The following is a 20,581-nucleotide window of genomic DNA, read 5'->3' on the forward strand; positions in this document are numbered from 1 at the left end:
TTATTATTGCTGACTTTTCCGGATTAGTACCTGTTATATTGTTTTTATCTGTATTACAGCACACCTGATAAGCAATATCCAAGTCTGGAGTTCAGTATTAAAACGTAATGATTAATATTACACATGATGTTATACAGCTGATCGCAGTGTCTTGATGATGATAAATCGTAGCTCCAGGCTGTAGTGTATTATTGATGCGTGCGTGCTGCTGTTTGTCCAACTTGAAGGTTTTCACTGCTCCGTTTCGTTATAGCTCATGCGTTGGGGCGGTCAATAAGATGTGATTCAGTGGCGGTGTTAACTGTAGTGATCAAGTAGTCATCTTATGCTCCGTTTCGTTTTTATCTCCAGCGTTTGTCTGGTTGTTTAGAAATTAGAATTGAACGGTATATTAACTTTTTCCGTTTATTTTTTCCGTGATATCTTGTGAGATATAGTGATATCAGCTGATCTCTTCAACTGTAACAGCTCTGTATTCTGTGGTAATCCCCTTCAATGAGCGGGGTCTGTCTGACGATCGATGGGGGATAAGGAAACACAAGGAAATATTTTGTAAGATGAACTCAGTTTCAGATGAAGCGTTGTACCAAACACTGTGAGAGCCTTTTGTTTTTTAGCAAGTTTTACTTTCATTTTCTATATTTTGTGAACTTTTTAATCTTATAGATGTGGATTCTGGGAGGGAGGTGTTAAGTGAAGCTTATTATTATTGACAAATCAACCCCATAATCACTGCAGTTATGCGTCGAAAAGTTCTCCACCTCTCATCGGAATCTAAATCTATCGTTAAGTTTGGTAAAGTTAATAGCTATATATAATAGTTAACGTGTTCTATATCTATTAACTAAAACTTATTAACGAGTTCTCCGTCTTGTGAATATTTTATCACTTATAGGTTATTTATCAGTTTTCAATTAGTGATATTAAACTTGTTCGAGTCTTGTAGGCGGTCTGTTATAAGCCGATGACAGTCCTTTAGATTTAGGAAAACTCGCTAGTTTTTGCCAATTTTTATCAAATCCTTATGAATCGAATAAGTTCTAAAAATATTGTATCGACCAAAATACATTTTGAATGGCTTTTGAGATTTTACACATAATATATCCATTATCCATCATATATTTGTCATATTTTTAGTATAATGGTCATCTCACATTGTTTGTTGATTATCGATATCACATACGCTCAATTAACCGCAAACAATAAACAAATATCAGCATACTCAACCAAGTTGATTTAATTAAACATAATTCGATCATATCTATATCTCATTAGTACCGCCGGACTTTCAGTCTTCCTGCTTGCCTGCGAAATTCCTCTGAACACGATGAGGCGTATAATTGTTTTAGTCTAACCCTGCACACTGCACAGCTCAGCTGCTCTAACTAAAGGTATACTGCCCAGTGCTAGAGTCTACTGCAGCTACACCTGCAGTCATGACAACACCTGTTGCCATGACTACTGCAGAATGTGCAGATCAGTATCTACCTACTGTTTAGTGAACCCTGCAGCTAGATCACTGTCTACTGTCTAGACGACTAATACCAACTAACTGTCTACTAACTGTAGACCACAGTGATAATTTTACCTTTACTTCACGGTATCACGAACATTTACAAGACATGGGAGCAAAGCGAGAGTAAAAATACGGTAAATAAGGAAATAGCGACCGTGAAGGAAGATACGAATAATTTAACTGCAAATCATTCGAACAAGTTCATTCGTTCCATGTTTGTGATTCATAAGTTTACAAGTTGTGTGTACTCCTTTGTGACCACTGTGTGACCACTGTGTGACCACCGTGTGACCACCGTGACCACTGTGTGACCACTGTGTGACCACCATGACCACTGTGACCACTGTGTGACCACTCATGTAACCACTTAATGACCAGTGTTAAGAACTATTCTGTCTTAGGAGTGGGATCAGTATGACGAGTATTTTGATAACGAGAGATATGCCCGGACCTAAACAAATATCAAACTATCACTTCCTGGAGATTTCAAAGGTCAAATCGTACACCTTCGAATGGTTAGGCTAGGAAAATAATACCTTGATTTGCATGCGATATTGGGAAGTTACCATGGGACCGCATAATAATTGCACGCATCTCAGTGTTGGACTCCTGCCAAAATCGGTGTAATGCTATTTGGCATTTTATTAAAATTAAACCGCATGTAATTGTAATTTAAATGTACTTGGGAATTAGGCAATATATAAAAATATAACCACAGCTCACAAAAATGTGGATATTTTCCATTTTTTTTATAACTTTATAATTACATGTATGCACAAAGATTTCGATTTTGTACATTCTTACTTCTTCAATCTTCTAATGTTTTAACATCATTATCTGTTATCATCATGTTGGTTATCTATGGACAGGTCAGGCTATAATATAGTAATTATCTCACAGCAAAAAAGACACCTGCTTCAACTTGCAGCAGGTGTATATTATTTAACGGTATAGTTCAACATCCCCGACTATTCCACTATTTCACTACTTCACTATTTCACTATTTCAGGTCCAGTGCCTCGAACAACCCCCCAGCTCCCACTCCTCCACGTATCCTACCCACCCCTGAAGAGTACCCGCTCACTGTTCCTCTCCTCGAGGACCAAGAACCAGACCCTTTCTCTAACAGGGCACCTCTCTACAGCTCCGTTCAGAAAAAAAGTAATTACAACATTGTTGTGGCTAACTCAACTTTTTCAAAAAACCCTGCATACTCTACGCTATTCCGAAGTATTTGGTCGCTTTTCTTCGTTCCTTGTTTTGCCAGTGGCTTAATTGATGAGAAGCTCATTTTCTCAAGGCTGATCATATGGATGCACTTCACCGTTTACAATGCGAAAGGTCATTGATTCAACGTTTCTTTTGACTTGTTCCGCTAATTGTCTTCGTTTTGATATCCTTCATTCCCTCACTACTTTCGTCCTGATATCCCTCATTAGCTCATTACTTTCGTTCTGATAAACTGATATCCCTCATTCCCTTACTACTTTCGTTCTGATACCCCTCATTCCCTCACTACTTTCGTTCTTATACCCCTCATTCCCTCACTACTTTCGTTCTGATATCCCTCATTCCCTCACTTCTTTCGTTCTGATATCCCTCATTCCCTCACTACTTTCGTTCTGATATCCCTCATTCCCTCACTACTTTCGTTCTGATATCCCTCATTCCCCCACTACTTTCGTTCTGATACCCCTCATTCCCTCACTACTTTCGTTCTGATATCCCTCATTCCCTCACTACTTTCGTTCTGATACCCCTCATTCCCTCACTACTTTCGTTCTGATATCCCTCATTCCCTCACTACTTTCGTTCTGATACCCCTCATTCCCTCACTACTTTCGTTCTGATACCCCTCATTCCCACACTACTTTCGTTCTGATACCTCTCATTCCCTCACTACTTTCGTTCTGATACCCCTCATTCCCTCACTACTTTCGTTCTGATACCGCTCATTCCCTCACTACTTTCGTTCTGATACCCCTCATTCCCTCACTACTTTCGTTCTGATATCCCTCATTCCCTCACTACTTTCATTCTGATACCCCTCATTCCCTCACTACTTTCGTTCTGATACCCCTCATTCCCTCACTACTTTCGTTCTGATATCCCTCATTCCCTCACTACTTTCGTTCTGATATCCCTCATTCCCTCACTACTTTCGTTCTGATATCCCTCATTCCGGCATTCCCTCACTACTTTCGTTCTGATACCCCTTATTCCCTCACTACTTTCGTTCTGATATCCCTCATTCCCTCACTACTTTCGTTCTGATATCCCTCATTCCCTCACTACTTTCGTTCTGATATCCCTCATTCCCTCACTACTTTTGTTCTGATACCCCTCATTCCCTCACTACTTTCGTTCTGATACCCCTCATTCCCTCACTACTTTCGTTCTGATATCCCTCATTCCCTCACTACTTTCGTTCTGATATCCCTCATTCCGGCATTCCCTCACTACTTTCGTTCTGATACCCCTTATTCCCTCACTACTTTTGTTCTGATATCCCTCATTCCCTCACTACTTTCGTTCTGATACCCCTCATTCCCTCACTACTTTCGTTCTGATATCCCTCATTCCCTTACTACTTTCGTTCTGATACCCCTCATTCCCTCACTACTTTCGTTCTGATATCCCTCATTCCCTCACTACTTTCGTTCTGATATCCCTCATTCCGGCATTCCCTCACTACTTTCGTTCTGATACCCCTTATTCCCTCACTACTTTCGTTCTGATATCCTTCATTCCCTCACTACTTTCGCTCTGATATCCCTCATTCCCTCACTACTTTCGTTCTGATACCCCTCATTCCCTCACTACTTTCGTTCTGATATCCCTCATTCCCTTACTACTTTCGTTCTGATACCCCTCATTCCCTCACTACTTTCGTTCTGATACCCCTCATTCCCTCACTACTTTCGTTCTGATATCCCTCATTCCCTCACTACTTTCGTTCTGATACCCCTCATTCCCTCACTACTTTCGTTCTGATACCCCTCATTCCCTCACTACTTTCGTTCTGATACCCCTCATTCCCTCACTATTTTCGTTCTGATATCCCTCATTCCCTCACTACTTTCATTCTGATACCCCTCATTCCCTCACTACTTTCGTTCTGATATCCCTCATTTCCTCACTACTTTCGTTCTGATATCCCTCATTTCCTCACTACTTTCGTTCTGATATCCCTCATTCGCTCACTACTTTCGTTCTGATATCCCTCATTCCCTCACTACTTTCCTTCTGATATCCCTCATTCGCTCACTACTTTCGTTCTGATACCCCTCATTCTCTCACTACTTTCGTTCTGATATCCCTCATTCCCTCACTACTTTCGTTCTGATATCCCTCATTCCGGCATTCCCTCACTATTTTCGTTCTGATACCCCTTATTCCCCCACTACTTTCGTTCTGATATCCCTCTATAGAAAACGGAGTTCTCTTGGTATTTAGTGTATGCTAGTCAAGCTCTAGTCACGAAGCACGAAACGGCAGGGCGTACCGTATAGTAGAAATGAAACGAGTATATTAAAAAGGATAATTAATTAAAAGGAGAAAGTTATACAAAGTGAACGTCAACAGAGAAAACTTCCAAGTGTTCGCTCCAAGCGATTGCCGTGAATATAGATCACACTACGTGTCTAGTCACAGAGAATAGTACTCAGTTAAACTGGCTATTGACAATCGAATCCCTTAAAATGATTAAGGGGCAACTAAGAAGTGAGCTCTCCACTTCCGGCTCTCCGGGTATACTCTCAAAATCTACGTCACGCCACACTGCGTGACGGCACAACGCATCTGCTTGCACCACGTGACACGCTGTCTCGCCAATGAGCACTCCACTAGCAGTCACCCTGTGTCCGCGAGGACCAACCACAGGTCTGGCTGTTAGTCAGGTGCAAAGTGAGCGGACGGCTCGTTACAGACAGTTAGTCTGACAGTAGTTCTGCCAGCCAACCGACTTACACTCAAAATGTGTAACTCCCAAATACGAACATATAAAAACATTGGTTAATATATACCCGGAAACACATACTAAATTCTACGTCCCGTAAACGTTATACTAAAACTAAGATATCCTAAAAGATATCTCTAAATACCATATTACAACATCTCTACCCAAAAATTTTTTTCGAATATTTTAAAACAATAAAATAATCGCCCTTTTCAAAATTTAAATTTCAATGCTCCCACGCATCAAAAGTCCAAAACTTAAAAATAAGTCAAGTCTCAAAATATAATACACGGCCCTAACCCTGTGCATTAAATTTAAATCATCAAAATCCTAAAGTTAAAACTGAAATTGACTTTCACAAATCTTTCAAAACCTTCAAATACTTCCCTCTTGCACCAAGCTGTTGAGTCTTCATCCTTAGATAGAGATGTATCGAATCTCTAATTCGTCCTTGACAAGCAAACAAAGAAGTCAAAATAAATTCGAAAGTTTCTACGTTTCCGCCACTAAAGCAGCCCTGAGCGAGTCGTGTTGCGAGTAAAGATCCTAATATCCCTATCAGTACTGTTCTGAAAGATACACGTGTTATACCTAAGTAAGGTACTAAATCACTGCTAAGTACTAAATGGAAAGTTCTAGCTAAGTGCGTAAGATATTACTGTACTGAGACTAGATCCCAAAGTAAGTGTACTCCCTGTCAGGGATTCTCCCCGTCTTCTACTGGTTCAAATACCTCAAGAGATCCTTGACCACACTAACTTTCTCGTACCCCAAACGGTCGGGTTGTCTCCGCTCCTCAGGTCTCCTAGTGTTATATCTACGCTCCTCCCTCGGAGGGCTCTGTCTTCTTAGATCCACAGGAGAAAGCGATCCTGTTGTGTCAATGTCGTGCCCCACTGTATCATATGACATAGAACTGTTATGACCCATCGTTCCTTCACCAACAACTGGACTCGATGATCTTCTAGCGGCCGATCTCTCTCTAGCTGGAGTGAAGAATTCTGCAGAATTATCAACTGTTTCTACACTATCGCCTGAGGGAATGTTATGTGTGAGAGGTGTTACAGTACTAAAACTAGGATTAGTGGAATTGAGATCTAGTTGAGCATGACTATTTACAACCCTAGGAGTGGAACTTAAACTAGGTTGTTTATAAATGCTAGCTGCACCATCCCTCTCCAGACGAAACTTCTTCGGATGAACCTCTCTTCTCCTTGCTACAACTGGTGCTCTTCTCAGTTGAAAATCTGTCTCCTCTTCACTATCACTATCGGAATAGACTACATCTCGCCTTGATGAGGCCGTCTCTAACTCAGCTTCACTGCTAACAACTTTAGGCAATGTAAAGCTAGTCTCTAGTTTCTCAGAAAACTTGTTCCTGACGTATCTCTTTAACTTTCCAATGTTAAACACCTTCTTCTCTCCATCAGGCAAATCTAAACAGTACAAGTGATCGTTTATCTTCTTAGAGATCTTATACGGGCCAACCCAACGAGGACCGAACTTGTGCTTTGGACAATTTATCAAAACAAAAGCTTCCTCACCTTCCTCAAAGAATGGTCCCTTAACGTGCTTATCGTGATATCTCTGTGCATAGCAAAAATCACGCTCAGCTTGGACCCTCACCTTCCTGGTGATAAACTTGAGATTCTTGTACAGCTCGTACGCTTCAACATCAAACTCATTCTCCTTCATAGGCTCTAGCTCGAAATCCTTACGATTCTCAGCTAGCAGGCTTAAAGGTGTGTTTAACTCACGACCAAACACCAACCTGTTGCTAGAATAACCTGTGTGCCGATTCCGCAATGAGTTAAGTACAAAGACTACTCTAGATAACCAAAGATCCCAGTCCTGGTATCGTCCCTGGTGGTAAGCTGGTTCTCAGGGCAGTATTCAACCGACGGTTTGCTCTCTCAACTCTACCAGTACTACGAGAAACGTACGGTTGGCCATGAATGTACTTGCAATCTAATGCTTGAGCTATGGTCTCGAAATACTTAGCTCTAAACCCGGATGATTATCAGCCATCATGAATCTAGGCTGGCCAAAACGATCAATCCAAAACCTACGAATCAAAGACACGCTCTCCTTAGCTGTCTGGGTCTTAGTAGGAATAGCTACCACATAATTTGACCAACAATCGGTTATAGTCAAAATATACTTGTAACCTCTAGGTGTAGCACCAACCTTCTCAGGAACTATATGATCGAAACAAATTGCTGAGTTAAATGAGTGGAACAATATGTGCTTGAGAGGTGCCTTATTGTATGCCTGAGGCGGCTTACTTGCTGCACACCTGCAACATGCTGCGATCCATAACTTGAAACATTCACCCATTTTCGGCCAGTAGAAATGTCGTTTACAGACCTCAAGACAATTTTCTACTCCAGCATGTGCAGTCTCCTGGTTATGCACCATGTCCAGAACAGATTCATGCAAGGATTCGGGGACTATGATCAACTCTCTACTTCCCTCCGGATCCCTCACTTCAGTCCAACGTCTCCTAAGTATCCCGTCCTTGATACTTATAAGATCAAACTGTTTCCAATAACTCAACAGTTCCTGAGGCAGTTTACTAGTCTGAATGGCAACAGGTTTCTCACCCTTGGTAACCCAACTGTAGATCTGGTTTAAAATATCATCATCCTTCTGAGCCTGTTTAATCTGCTCATGGGTAGGATTAAGAAACTTTACTCCTCTCTCTAGAGAGCTTACATCACTAGTAACCGCTGAAACATTCTCCACTACATCAACTGCTCCCGCAACTTCTGATGCTTCCTCTGTAGTATCAGCCTGAGTAAGATTACAATTGCAATGTCGGCTATCAACTTCAGGCGTAATCTGAACAATGTTTACAACACTAGGGTCTTCACTATTCTCATCAAACAAGAACCCCGGAATCATACTGTCCTCAACACTCACCTCATTGCAAGATTCCTTAACCAGATTACTGCAATCATCATCAACCACAGTCTCGCTGCTAACCGGTACCTGCATCCTCTTAAACAGTATCGGGTGTTTACATCTATAATGTTCACGTCTCACCCGGTTTACTCCCTCTAACGCAGCATCAAGACTAAAAGTGGAACTATGACCAATGCTCGCAACATTTTCTCGAGATTTACCATAAACTTGGTACTTATAACGACTAAGTCCATCACACATCTGGTTACTCTTCCCCGAGATATGCTTCATGGTAAAAGTATAGTTAGCAAGCTCCTGAAGCTTCCTGATGACAGAAGACGACATTTTTGAAAATATTGTCGTAATGTTCAAGAGTGGCAGACAATCTGTGATAACAGTGAAGTTTTTAACGCCACGTAAGTAAACCGAGAAATGTTTCAGAGTCTGATATAAAGTCTCAAATTCAATCTGAGTTTGCGGCCATATCCGCTTGTGGTCCGGAACCTTACGAGAAAAGTACGCAATTACCCTCCTCTTACCTTTGATCCACTGAGTCAAAGTACCACCAAATGCGTGTTTAGAACCATCTAAAGTTACCTCATAACTATTTTCCGGATCACTAACCTCCGGAAATGCTAGGACAGGACTAGATATCAACATGTCACGTAACTTCTGAAATGCAATCTGGCAATCCTCGGTCCACTCGAATACCTTGTTCTTACGAAGTAACGCATAGAGAGGACGTGCTATCTCGGAATATCCCTTGCAGAACTTCTTGGAATAATTCAACATGCCTAAAACTGATTGCAATTCAGCTCTATTACTGGGAGGTTCTAGACTCTTAATATGCTCTATACGAGAGTCGTTCATCCTGACTCCTTCCTTAGTTAGAGTAATACCGACATATTCAACCTCCTCACGTAAAAATCTGCACTTACGAGGTGTTAGTTTGAGATTACCCAACTTAAGACGAGCAAAGAGTACTGACAGTATCTGAATGTGAGATTTTACATCACGCGTGAATATCAGTAAATCATCTATGAAGAATGCTAACGCATCTGATATACCCAGACCGTTTATCAACCGCATAACCATTCTAGTAAACGTAGCTGAACTAGATTTCAGGCCCATGACCATTCTAGCAAACTGATACCGTTTCTGATTGTGCATGAACGCCGTGACATGCCTGGATTCCTTGGTATACGGAACCTGGTGAAAAGATTTACTCAAATCCACTGTTGAATACAAATTTTTATCGCCCACCTTGTCTAAAATGTGGTTCAAATTCGGCAGCTCCATTAAATCATCCTGAAGCTCTAAATTTACCATTCTAAGATCCGCAACCAATCTAGAGCGATCTCCTGATGGCACCAGGAAAAGGGGAGAATTAAAATTAGAATGGTCAGGGCATTCCTCAACCACACCAGATCTAAGCAAACCTCTAATCTGTCTATCCATTTCCGGCTGCTGCTTAACGGAATCCTTCTCGATGGAACCCATCTAGGTTTATAGTTATCCTTGAGCTGGAGATGTGCCTCAAAGAAATTACAACAACCTAAATCATGCTCTCCACTCGAGAAAACGGTTCTATACTCCCACACAGTCTCTCGAAGATCATTCTTGTCTTCCTCGCTAATCTTCAACTCGTCTAACTTCAACTGCTTGAAAAGACTCTCCCTATCCCATTCCTTAACTAGCGGCTCCTCATCAGCTAGCTGGCTTACCTCTGGCACTGAACAATCAGATGACACCGCATTAACTGTTTCACAGGTCACTCTCATGACTCGCTCACCAAACTCTACAGGCTTCATCTTACCCAGCCACGTTCTCTTATTTATCTTCACAGGCTTATCTGTAGGATTCATGACTCTAACAGGGACCATGTTGTCCTCAGATCGTATGAGAGAGTGCGCTGTGAATATGCCAGTACCTACAACCGTGTTAACATGAGGTTCTAACTGTCCATAAACGTCATCACGTTGACTTCTAGGTCGCAACAATTTTCCCTGTATATGAGTGCCCGAGAGAGGTGGTATAATTACTGTTTCACTGCATACTACCTTCATGCAGCGCTTAGTGGGTTTAGGAGGTGTTCTAAAACATGATGAACCCTTGTTAGTATACAGCAATCTATCCCTGGCATTAATATTGATCCCCTGATCAAACATTAAATCCATGCCTATCAGAACCTCTGCCTCATGAAATTCAGAAACAACAAACGTGTGTTCAAAAGATTTTCCGGCAATAACCACTGGAAGCTTAATCTGACCGAAAGTCTTTATGTTATTTCCCGAAAAGGACTTAAGCTTGAGATTACACGATACAACCTTCTCAAACTTATCTATAAATCTGACAAATGATTCAGCAACTATAGAAATGGATGACCCCGTATCCACGAAGAAATTTGCTGATCTACCCGCACAATTTCCTCCAACCAAAATGCAGTTTCCCTTACTGCCACCAATCTCGTTACAATCCTCATAGAAGTTTAAAGGCGCCTGGTTGTTAGGTCTATACGCTCTGTTCCCACTCTTTTGGCCATAACCACTTTGATATAACGACCCTCTGTCTTGATATCCACTTCTATTACCAGCAAATCTGCTCGGACAGTTTCTCTGAAAATGCCCTCTATTACCACACTCCCAACAACCTTCTAACTGAGAGCGAACGTTACGTGATCCCCGATTATTAGAATTAACCACGTTGCGAGCTGGCTGATAACGTGATTGAACAGGCGTGTTTCTACGATCATCATTTCTCATACCACCCCTAAAACTATTGCTAACCATATTAGGAGTCCATGATCGGCCTGTGCGCTGGTTAACTTCCGAATGGGAAGGAGGACATTCAGGACTATAACTCTCCTGTCTAGTGCCCGTCATAAAGTGGTCACGTGTTTGTCTAGGTGCTGCAAACCTAGCTCTCTGGCCATCTAATTCAGGATTACTAATGGCGAAAATCGTATCCTGGGCCTGAGTGAAACTCCCTGGTTCACCACCAACAGCTAACGTGATACGCTCAGTGTGGATTGCTAGTTTTACTGCCTCTCTATAGGAATGTAACTGGGACTCATAAAGCTTAGTCCTTACAGCTACGTCACGAGCTCCTACAACAAGAACATGCAAGCAACTCTCGTCCCTCTTCGACTCGCAGTCGTATCCGGCTTTAAAAGCAAGCTCATCTATACGTGAAATAAACTGCTGTAGGTTCTCATTAGCTAACTGACGCAATGACATGAGCTCAGTTCTATAGGCCCAAGATTGAGTAGCTGGAAATATCTCCTCTGAGTATCGCTTAATAAGAAGATCAATATTACATCTCTCGTCCGGCCTAAGAGAGATTTTCTGCAGTATTTCCCAGGTGGATTCACAACGAATGTACGACAACATGTACGTGCTAATATCAGAACCACCGCTATGTCCACACAGAATCAAATGCTCCTTGAACCGCCTGGCAAATCTGATGAAATTAGATCCAGTGTCAAAGTAAGGAGGCTTGGGAGGCTTGGCACCCGTCAAATGTGGACCAGCGACTGAACTATTCAATGGGGTTATCATACTGTTGTCAAAATCATCCCCGATGTTCACGTTTCTAAACTTAGTAACTGTGCTAAGTGGTTCTGGCCGTACATTATCAATCTTATTCTGCAGGCATTCTAAAGCTGAATTCAACTCCTTCTCTAAATCGGAAATGTCATGGCTATCTGTACCTAAACCATCTATCTCCTCCATAGTCTTATTTATGTTTGACTCGATAATTGACGTCGCCCACTCCATTTCAGCTGCATAACTATCACACATGCTAAAACGTGAATCTAAATGTAAAAGTACACTTACAAATAGAGTAGATAAGTACTGGAACAGGCGTACTCTTCACGTTGCTGGAAAATCTTCTAGTCAAGACTTTACTAGATTCTTTACTGGAACTGTAACTTCTACGTCTATCACTCCTGAGTAGATAAGTACGAAAAGTAAGGTTGCTAAACTTACGCAAAACTCACTAACAACCTAGGTAATACTGTACTGAATCTACAAACGGCTGTAAACTGGGTGCTCGTTAAAACGATAGCACTGGAATATACAGGTACCACAAAATGCGTAGCAACACTTACCAATTCTAGTAGGAAGTACTGAAGATCTAAGTCAACCTCCACGTAATTCTTCTGAACTGCGACGTAACCCGAACTTAGCTTAGCAAATGACAACGTTAGGATCTAATCGAAACTATACTGAATATAGGTGATAATAGAAGGATCACGAGCAAAATAGCAACACTAAAAGTGGCCTCCAGATATAGAAAACGGAGTTCTCTTGGTATTTAGTGTATGCTAGTCAAGCTCTAGTCACGAAGCACGAAACGGCAGGGCGTACCGTATAGTAGAAATGAAACGAGTATATTAAAAAGGATAATTAATTAAAAGGAGAAAGTTATACAAAGTGAACGTCAACAGAGAAAACTTCCAAGTGTTCGCTCCAAGCGATTGCCGTGAATATAGATCACACTACGTGTCTAGTCACACTGGAATAGTACTCAGTTAAACTGGCTACTTGACAATCGAATCCCTTAAAATGATTAAGGGGCAACTAAGAAGTGAGCTCTCCACTTCCGGCTCTCCGGGTATACTCTCAAAATCTACGTCACGCCACACTGCGTGACGGCACAACGCATCTGCTTGCACCACGTGACACGCTGTCTCGCCAATGAGCACTCCACTAGCAGTCACCCTGTGTCCGCGAGGACCAACCACAGGTCTGGCTGTTAGTCAGGTGCAAAGTGAGCGGACGGCTCGTTACAGACAGTTAGTCTGACAGTAGTTCTGCCAGCCAACCGACTTACACTCAAAATGTGTAACTCCCAAATACGAACATATAAAAACATTGGTTAATATATACCCGGAAACACATACTAAATTCTACGTCCCGTAAACGTTATACTAAAACTAAGATATCCTAAAAGATATCTCTAAATACCATATTACAACACCTCATTCCCTCACTACTTTCGTTCTGATACCCCTCATTCCCTCACTACTTTCGTTCTGATACCCCTCATTCCCTCACTACTTTCATTCTGATACCCCTCATTCCCTCACTACTTTCGTTCTGATATCCCTCATTTCCTCACTACTTTCGTTCTGATATCCCTCATTTCCTCACTACTTTCGTTCTGATATCCCTCATTCGCTCACTACTTTCGTTCTGATATCCCTCATTCCCTCACTACTTTCGTTCTGATATCCCTCATTCCGGCATTCCCTCACTACTTTCGTTCTGATACCCCTTATTCCCTCACTACTTTCGTTCTGATATCCCTCATTCCCTCACTACTTTCGTTCTGATATCCCTCATTCCCTCACTACTTTCGTTCTGATATCCCTCATTCCCTCACTACTTTTGTTCTGATACCCCTCATTCCCTCACTACTTTCGTTCTGATACCCCTCATTCCCTCACTACTTTCGTTCTGATATCCCTCATTCCCTCACTACTTTCGTTCTGATATCCCTCATTCCATCACTTCTTTCGTTTTGATATCCCTCATTCCCTTACTACTTTCGTTCTGATACCCCTCATTCCCTCACTACTTTCGTTCTGATACCCCTCATTCCCTCATTACTTTCGTTCTGATACCCCTCATTCCCTCACTACTTTCGTTCTGATACCCCTGATTCCCTCACTACTTTTGTTCTGATACCCCTCATTTCCTCACTACTTTCGTTCTGATACCCCTCATTCCCTCACTACTTTCGTTCTGATATCCCTCATTCCCTCACTACTTTCGTTCTGATATCCCTCATTCCCTCACTTCTTTCGTTCTGATATCCCTCATTCCCTCACTTCTTTCGTTCTGGTATCCCTCATTCCCTCACTACTTTCGTTCTGATACCCCTCATTCCCTCACTACTTTCGTTCTGATATCCCTCATTCCCTCACTACTTTCGTTCTGATATCCCTCATTCCCTCACTTCTTTCGTTCTGATACCCCTCATTCCCTCACTACTTTCGTTCTGATACCCCTCATTCCCTCACTACTTTCGTTCTGATATCCCTCATTCCCTCACTACTTTCGTTCTGATATCCCTCATTCCCTCACTACTTTCGTTCTGATACCCCTCATTCCCTCACTACTTTCGTTCTGATACCCCTCATTCCCTCACTACTTTCGTTCTGATACCCCTCATTCCCTCACTACTTTCGTTCTGATACCCCTCATTCCCTCACTACTTTCGTTCTGATATCTTTCTTCCCTTACTTTCGTTTTGATAAACTGATATCCTTCACTACTGGCTTGTAGAATTGTAGAATTTGGCTGATCCACTGCATGGCACTCTTCGCCGTGTAAGTTCAGTATATAATTAAGATCATTGATTAAACAACAGACCAGAACTTGAGAAACCACACAATTTAGCCTAACCTGTTACTAGTATTCGGGTATACCATCTATACTATACCGCCTGAATGGAGGAGTGATCATTAATCCCTCTAGTCAGTGGGATTCATTACATTTGAGTTCCATCTTGTACTCTTCATGGTAAAAGACGTATGACAATTCAGCAAAATACAAGTACGGCGCAGGGTACCCATTGTGTTCATGTTGTGTTCATTTTGTGTTCATTTTGTGTTCATTTTATTTTATACTCATGGCAATTGCTTGCCACTCAATCACAACCCCTCCTTTAATTTGTTAACATTTTCACGTTGCAGGGGGCGTTGTTCCTACTTTAGTGGAACTAGCGAACAGTTCTGTTTCGGCTCCTCCAGTACCTCCTCCTCGTCCACCCTCTCCCGGTAAATCTTATTCATTTACCTTTTACCTTCCTGTTGACGGATAATTCTTTTATAATTGTGTACCCTTTTCATGTTTGTTAACAGTTATTCTTTGTTTTTTTTCCATTATTCTGTTATATTGACGAACACTAGATTAGTGTCCGTATCAACACTTGGAGGCCCTACAAATAAAGTCTAACATTACTATTTCGGGTATCAGGGCTCTGAAAAAGTCTAGTTCACAACTTAGTAGGAATGTTTGGGGTTTCAATGGACTTACAGCAAACGTTGAGGACTGTGACTATATTAATTTGTAGCGTAATTGAACGGCAGCAAATGACTTTACAGAGAACACGAACAATATATAAAACGTACACGAATGACAAATAGTAACAAATTAACAATAACTTTGTAGCGTAGACAAATAGCAATATTAACTTTGCAGCGCACACAAACAGTAATAATAACTTTGCAGCGTACATGAACAGTAATAATAACTTTGCAGCGTACACGACCAGAAATGATAACTTTACAGCGTACACGACCAGTAATAATATCTTTGCAGCGTACACGAACAGTAATAATAACCTTGCAGCGTACACGAACAGCAATAATAACTTTGCAGCGTACACGAACGTCCCCAGTCCAGCCACCAGCAGCACATCAGACCCCAAAAAACCAGCTCTTCCCCGGAGAACAAACAGTTCTAAGCGTAAACCTCCCAGTAGAACAGGGAGTTTGAACAAGGGACTAGACACTTGTTCCCGGAAACACGGCAGCAGCGCCAGGTTAGAATACTTCATCTCCTTATATGGGCATCACGCGATTTCTACATCTGATTATACTATTATAGAAGTATATACTTCATCAATCTCCACAGTTTTATTTTTGTGTAAATTGTGATCAAGATTTGAAGCCATTTTCACTTTTTAAACATCATCATGGTCCCCTGAGCATCCATTGTTTTTTAAATCAAATCCCTCCCCCCTCCGCAAAATTATGGAAGGGAGTGCCAACCGTAATATATGTTTCCGTAAAATTCTAAGGTGGAATTTCACGGGTTTGTGCAGGGCTTCTTGAATATTGGCTTAATAAATTGAACGGTTATTTGCAGTCTCCGCGGGCTTTATGTTATAGCAAAATTCTTAGCTACGCAATATATTGCGCTTAGATGAGAAATATGGACCCGTACGTTTCAATACATACACATGTTACATGGTAAGGTCTCCTCCTAGTCGTTGGAGTGGCCTGCATCACACACATCGCGTTGGCGGCGTAACATATGTCTCCACTGTACTCGGTTGGTAGCCAAAGCTTCTGTTGTGTCGTTGTCGATGTTTTCAACACCTGTAAACTTAGCAGCATCTTCGAGTACGCAGGACTTCCAGTTCTTACGGGGTCTGCCCCTTGACCTCTTTCCATAGTTTGGCTTCCAGTTCAACAGAAACCTCGGTAGTCTAGAGTCTGGCATTCTAACTACATGTCCATACCAACGTAGCCTGGCAGCACTGATGAAAGTCTCAACTGACTTGATGCCAGCCCTCCTAAGAACTTCGTCGTTGGTTACATGAAAGAACCATTTAATCCTAAGGATCCTTCTCAAGGAGGTTTGATGGAAAACCTCGAAACGTTTCATCTGCTTTTTGGTGGTGTTCCAGACTTCAGCTCCATAAACAAGATGGTGAGGACAGCAGCCCTATAGATCCTGATCTTGGTTGGAGTCTTTATAGTTCTGCTATTCCAAATGTTCCAGAGCTGATGAAAGGCGCCATTAGCCTTCTGGATACGGACATCCAGGTCTCTGTTGATTGTCCCATCCCCACTAATAGTTGCACCCAGGTAGACAAAGTTGCTAACCTGCTCGACGGGTTCACCCTCAACCGACAGCTCAATACAATCATCCTTGATGAAAGGTCGCTGGGAGGCGCACTTGCTTACAGCCATGCATTGGGTCTTCTTTGCATTTATTCTGAGCCCAGCGTAGGAGCTGTAATGAACTAATAGATCAGTTGATTCCTGTAGGCCTTCCCCTGAGTTGTCCATAATAGCCATGTCATCAGCATAATCGGTGTCCAGAATGACCTTTTCCTCGACCGTCTTCATCTCTTTCTGCAGCACTGCGCCTTGACTGATGATCTTGTTGGTCTCAGCCAGAAATGCAGAAAAGTTTAGGCAGAAATTAAAGACAGGAGGTGCTTGAATGTCACCCTGACCTGTGCCTGAGTTAACATCAAACCAGTCTGTCAGCTCCCCATTAACCCTCACGGCACTCATGGTACCCCCAAAAAATGACTGAAATATTCTGACATATTTTTCAGGCAGCCCATAGTGTCTCATACTGCACCAAATAAAGTCCCTTCTGATAGAATCGAACGCTGCCTTGAAATCCACAAAATTAATGTAAAGAGGAATGTTAAACTCAAGACAGTTATGAATAATAGTTCGGAGAGAATAAATCTGATCAATACATGAGCGGTTCTGTCTAAATCCGCACTGATTCTCCCTGAGGAGACACTCCATACCAGCATGTAACCGCTTAAGAAGAATCATCTGAAAAAGCTTGGATGCTGTAGACCTTAAGGTGATCCCTCTGTTGTTCCCGCAGACTGAAGTGTCTCCTTTCTTCCCAATAACAATGATCACACCCTTTAACCAATCTTCAGGAACAGTCTCTTCTTCCCACACTTTCTTGAATAGACACTCTAGTTGATCAACTAGAGCACTCGCACCATACTTCAGTTGCTCGTTAGTTATCCCGTCCACTCCTGGGCTTTTGTTGTTCTTAAGCTTTGTCAGGGAATAACTAATCTCGTCTCTGGTGGGTGGTCCATCCGAACAAGAGAGAGAGTTAAAGTGGGGTTGGGGTGGTACTGTATCAAGGTCGGCAAGGTTGACACTTGATGATGGGGGGTTCAGAAGTTCAGTAAAGTGCTCCTTCCACCTATCCCTCTGCTGTTGGGGATCCGTGATCTTCCTACCGTCCTTGTCCCGGACACAAGATGCTTGAGGCTTCTTGTTCTTACCAGAGATCTTCTTGATCTTTGCCCATACCTCACGCTGCTGACCTTTGCTCGCTGCTTCCTCAAGATCAGTAGCTACTCTAACTGCCCAGTTATTGTCGTCTAGCTTGCTGCTTTTCTTGACTAACTTATTAAGTTTAGAATACTCTGACCTGTTAGTGTCCGAGTTTGGGTCTTTGCGCTTAAACTGTGCCCGCTGAGTCAATAAATCCTTGGTCTTCCGTGACAGGTGTTGCTCCTTTGCCTTCCGGGGTCTTTTGCCTAGTACCTCCAGTGAGACATCAGTGACGGTCTGACTGAGATTACGCCACATATCCTCGAGGTCGACCTCACTATCCAGACTTGCAAATCGGTTTTGAAGAGCCACATTGTACTCTAAAACCGTAGTACTATCCCTCAGGCGCTCAATGGCAGTCACATTGGGCCTGTTGGTGTTGATCTTTGTCACTGACTGAAGTTTGATTTTCAGCAGTCCTAGAACCAGATAATGATCGGAGCCGATGTCTGCCCCGCGACATACCCTAACATCAAAAAGTGACTGACGAAACCGCTTTCCAATGCAGATATGATCTATCTGATTGACGGTGAGCCCGTTGGGGGACCGCCATGTTCCCTTGTGAATGTTCTTGTGCTCGAAGAGAGTTCCCCCGATGACAAGCTGGTTCGTCGCACAGAAATCCACAAGTCTTGTCCCGTTGTCATTTGATGAGCTATGGAGTGATTCCCCACCGATGACCGCTTCACTTCCATATCTGCCTGATGTTACTTTTGCATTAAAATCGCCGAGCAGTAACTTGATATCGTGACGAGGTAGCCCATCAAATGTATCTGTGAGTGTCCTATAAAACTTATCTTTCTCACTCTCCTCTGCACCCTCAGTTGGAGCATAGGCCACAACAACAGAGATGTTGATTTGCTTACTATGCAGCCTAGCAGTTAAAACCCGCTCCGATGTGGGAGTGAACGATATCAGGGAGTTTCTGATTCGTTTTGAAAGACTGAGACCGACTCCCTGTCTCTTGATCCCGTCGACTCTACCGGAATGGATGAGTAGACTGCCATTGTCCAGTAGAGTGGTGCCAGATCCAGGCATGTGAGTCTCGGTGATCCCCAAAAGATCCAATCTGTACTGATCAATGTTTTTACTAAGTTGGTAGAGCTGTGTAGATGAGCTGACAAGAGATAAAACGTTCCATGTTCCAAAACGTAAAAACTGTTTGCAATAATTTACTGGATTGGATTTGTTGGAAGCAGGGTCAACATGGATGATCTGTTGACTAATAAATCTGGTCGGATGACGAGTACCCCCTCTTCTCATCAGGCGACTGGGGTCCCGTAGGCTTTGCCCAGCCTCCGTCATGCTGGAACCATCCGTCCTTGAATTGGAAGTAGCACTCCGTCCATTTGATGTGTGTGTTGTTTCAGTAGCGTTGTTATTTGAGGTGGAAGGGATGCTGGCCCTTCGCACCCGATGAACTGCATGCAGTCCTAACGAGACAGATGTCCCGGTTATATTTTTCGACCTGTACTGGTCTAGAGCCGCAGTGTTCTGTTACCGTTCACCTGTTTTAACTGGAATCACCCAGAACAGGCTACTAAGCTTAACAGTGGCACCTCGAGAAGGGTGTGGCTCTTCACCACGCACTACGGATCTTGGGCTCGGAGAGGTTGTGTAAGACACTTCACGAGCCCCTGGAGTTTGGAAAACCCCTTAACCACGTTTCAATAAATATTTAAAAGTACATATTACACCGTCGATTTGAAAAGTACGACTAGTCCGTACTTCTCATCTTATATATTGCGTCTAAAGAAATGACATATTATAGGATATATACATTTCTGCAAGTTCCAACCCTTGATAGATATGATTGCGTTCCTGTAGCTTTGAGAGTCTGCACTAGTCCGAGAATGCCACTACCACCAATTGCTTTCTCCTATACTCTCCTTAGCCCTAAGGATATTAGAAACATGAAACGCATCCTTCATCCCTCCTTAATGTTCTGTCCAACAGATTGCTATAAAGATAAGACAACCCACTCAAACTTTCATTGTGTGCTACTTACAGTGACAAACGATCACATAACGCCGTGTCACGTGACATAACGCCGTGTCACGTGACATAATGTAATGTCACGCCCTCGTGATATTTTCTCTGGCACCCCCGGCAGCTGTAGTGAAGCTATTTTACTGAACGTGTTTTCTGGTGGCAGCTACACAATGGTTTCATCACACAAAAGGGGGTTTAACCTAAAGGAAGATCATTAAAGAATTGCAAGATAATTCGACTATAATGACTACAACATGCTCCGATGTTCCACCTATCATTATTACATTCACCGGATGGCGAGGGAAGCGGTCAATAGCTTTTCATTAAGCTGCTCTGAGCTGGTTCTTTTGTTTGTCTAATTTGCAATCAT

At 42.5% G+C, this 20,581-nt stretch overlaps 1 protein-coding gene across 2 annotated transcripts in view; it reads left to right on the top strand.

Moving 5' to 3' along the window:
• Positions 1-472: 472 nt before the first annotated feature.
• LOC134821853 (calpain-5-like) overlaps positions 473-20,581 on the top strand; it is a 62,526-nt gene continuing 42,417 nt past the window's right edge. The window contains exons 1-4 of one of the 2 annotated variants that reach the window (XM_063832668.1): positions 473-595; positions 2,526-2,677; positions 15,082-15,165; positions 15,770-15,932. In XM_063832668.1, coding sequence (XP_063688738.1) covers positions 558-595; positions 2,526-2,677; positions 15,082-15,165; positions 15,770-15,932 — 437 coding nt within the window. In that variant the 5' untranslated portion in view covers positions 473-557. Of the gene's footprint in view, positions 596-1,921; positions 2,032-2,525; positions 2,678-15,081; positions 15,166-15,769; positions 15,933-20,581 lie in introns of those variants that run through there. The other variant, XM_063832667.1, reaches the window with a different exon arrangement.

Source organism: Bolinopsis microptera, chromosome 10 (assembly GCF_026151205.1).
Source record: "Bolinopsis microptera isolate Bmic1 chromosome 10, MBARI_Bmic_1.0, whole genome shotgun sequence".
NCBI lineage: Eukaryota > Metazoa > Ctenophora > Tentaculata > Lobata > Bolinopsidae > Bolinopsis > Bolinopsis microptera.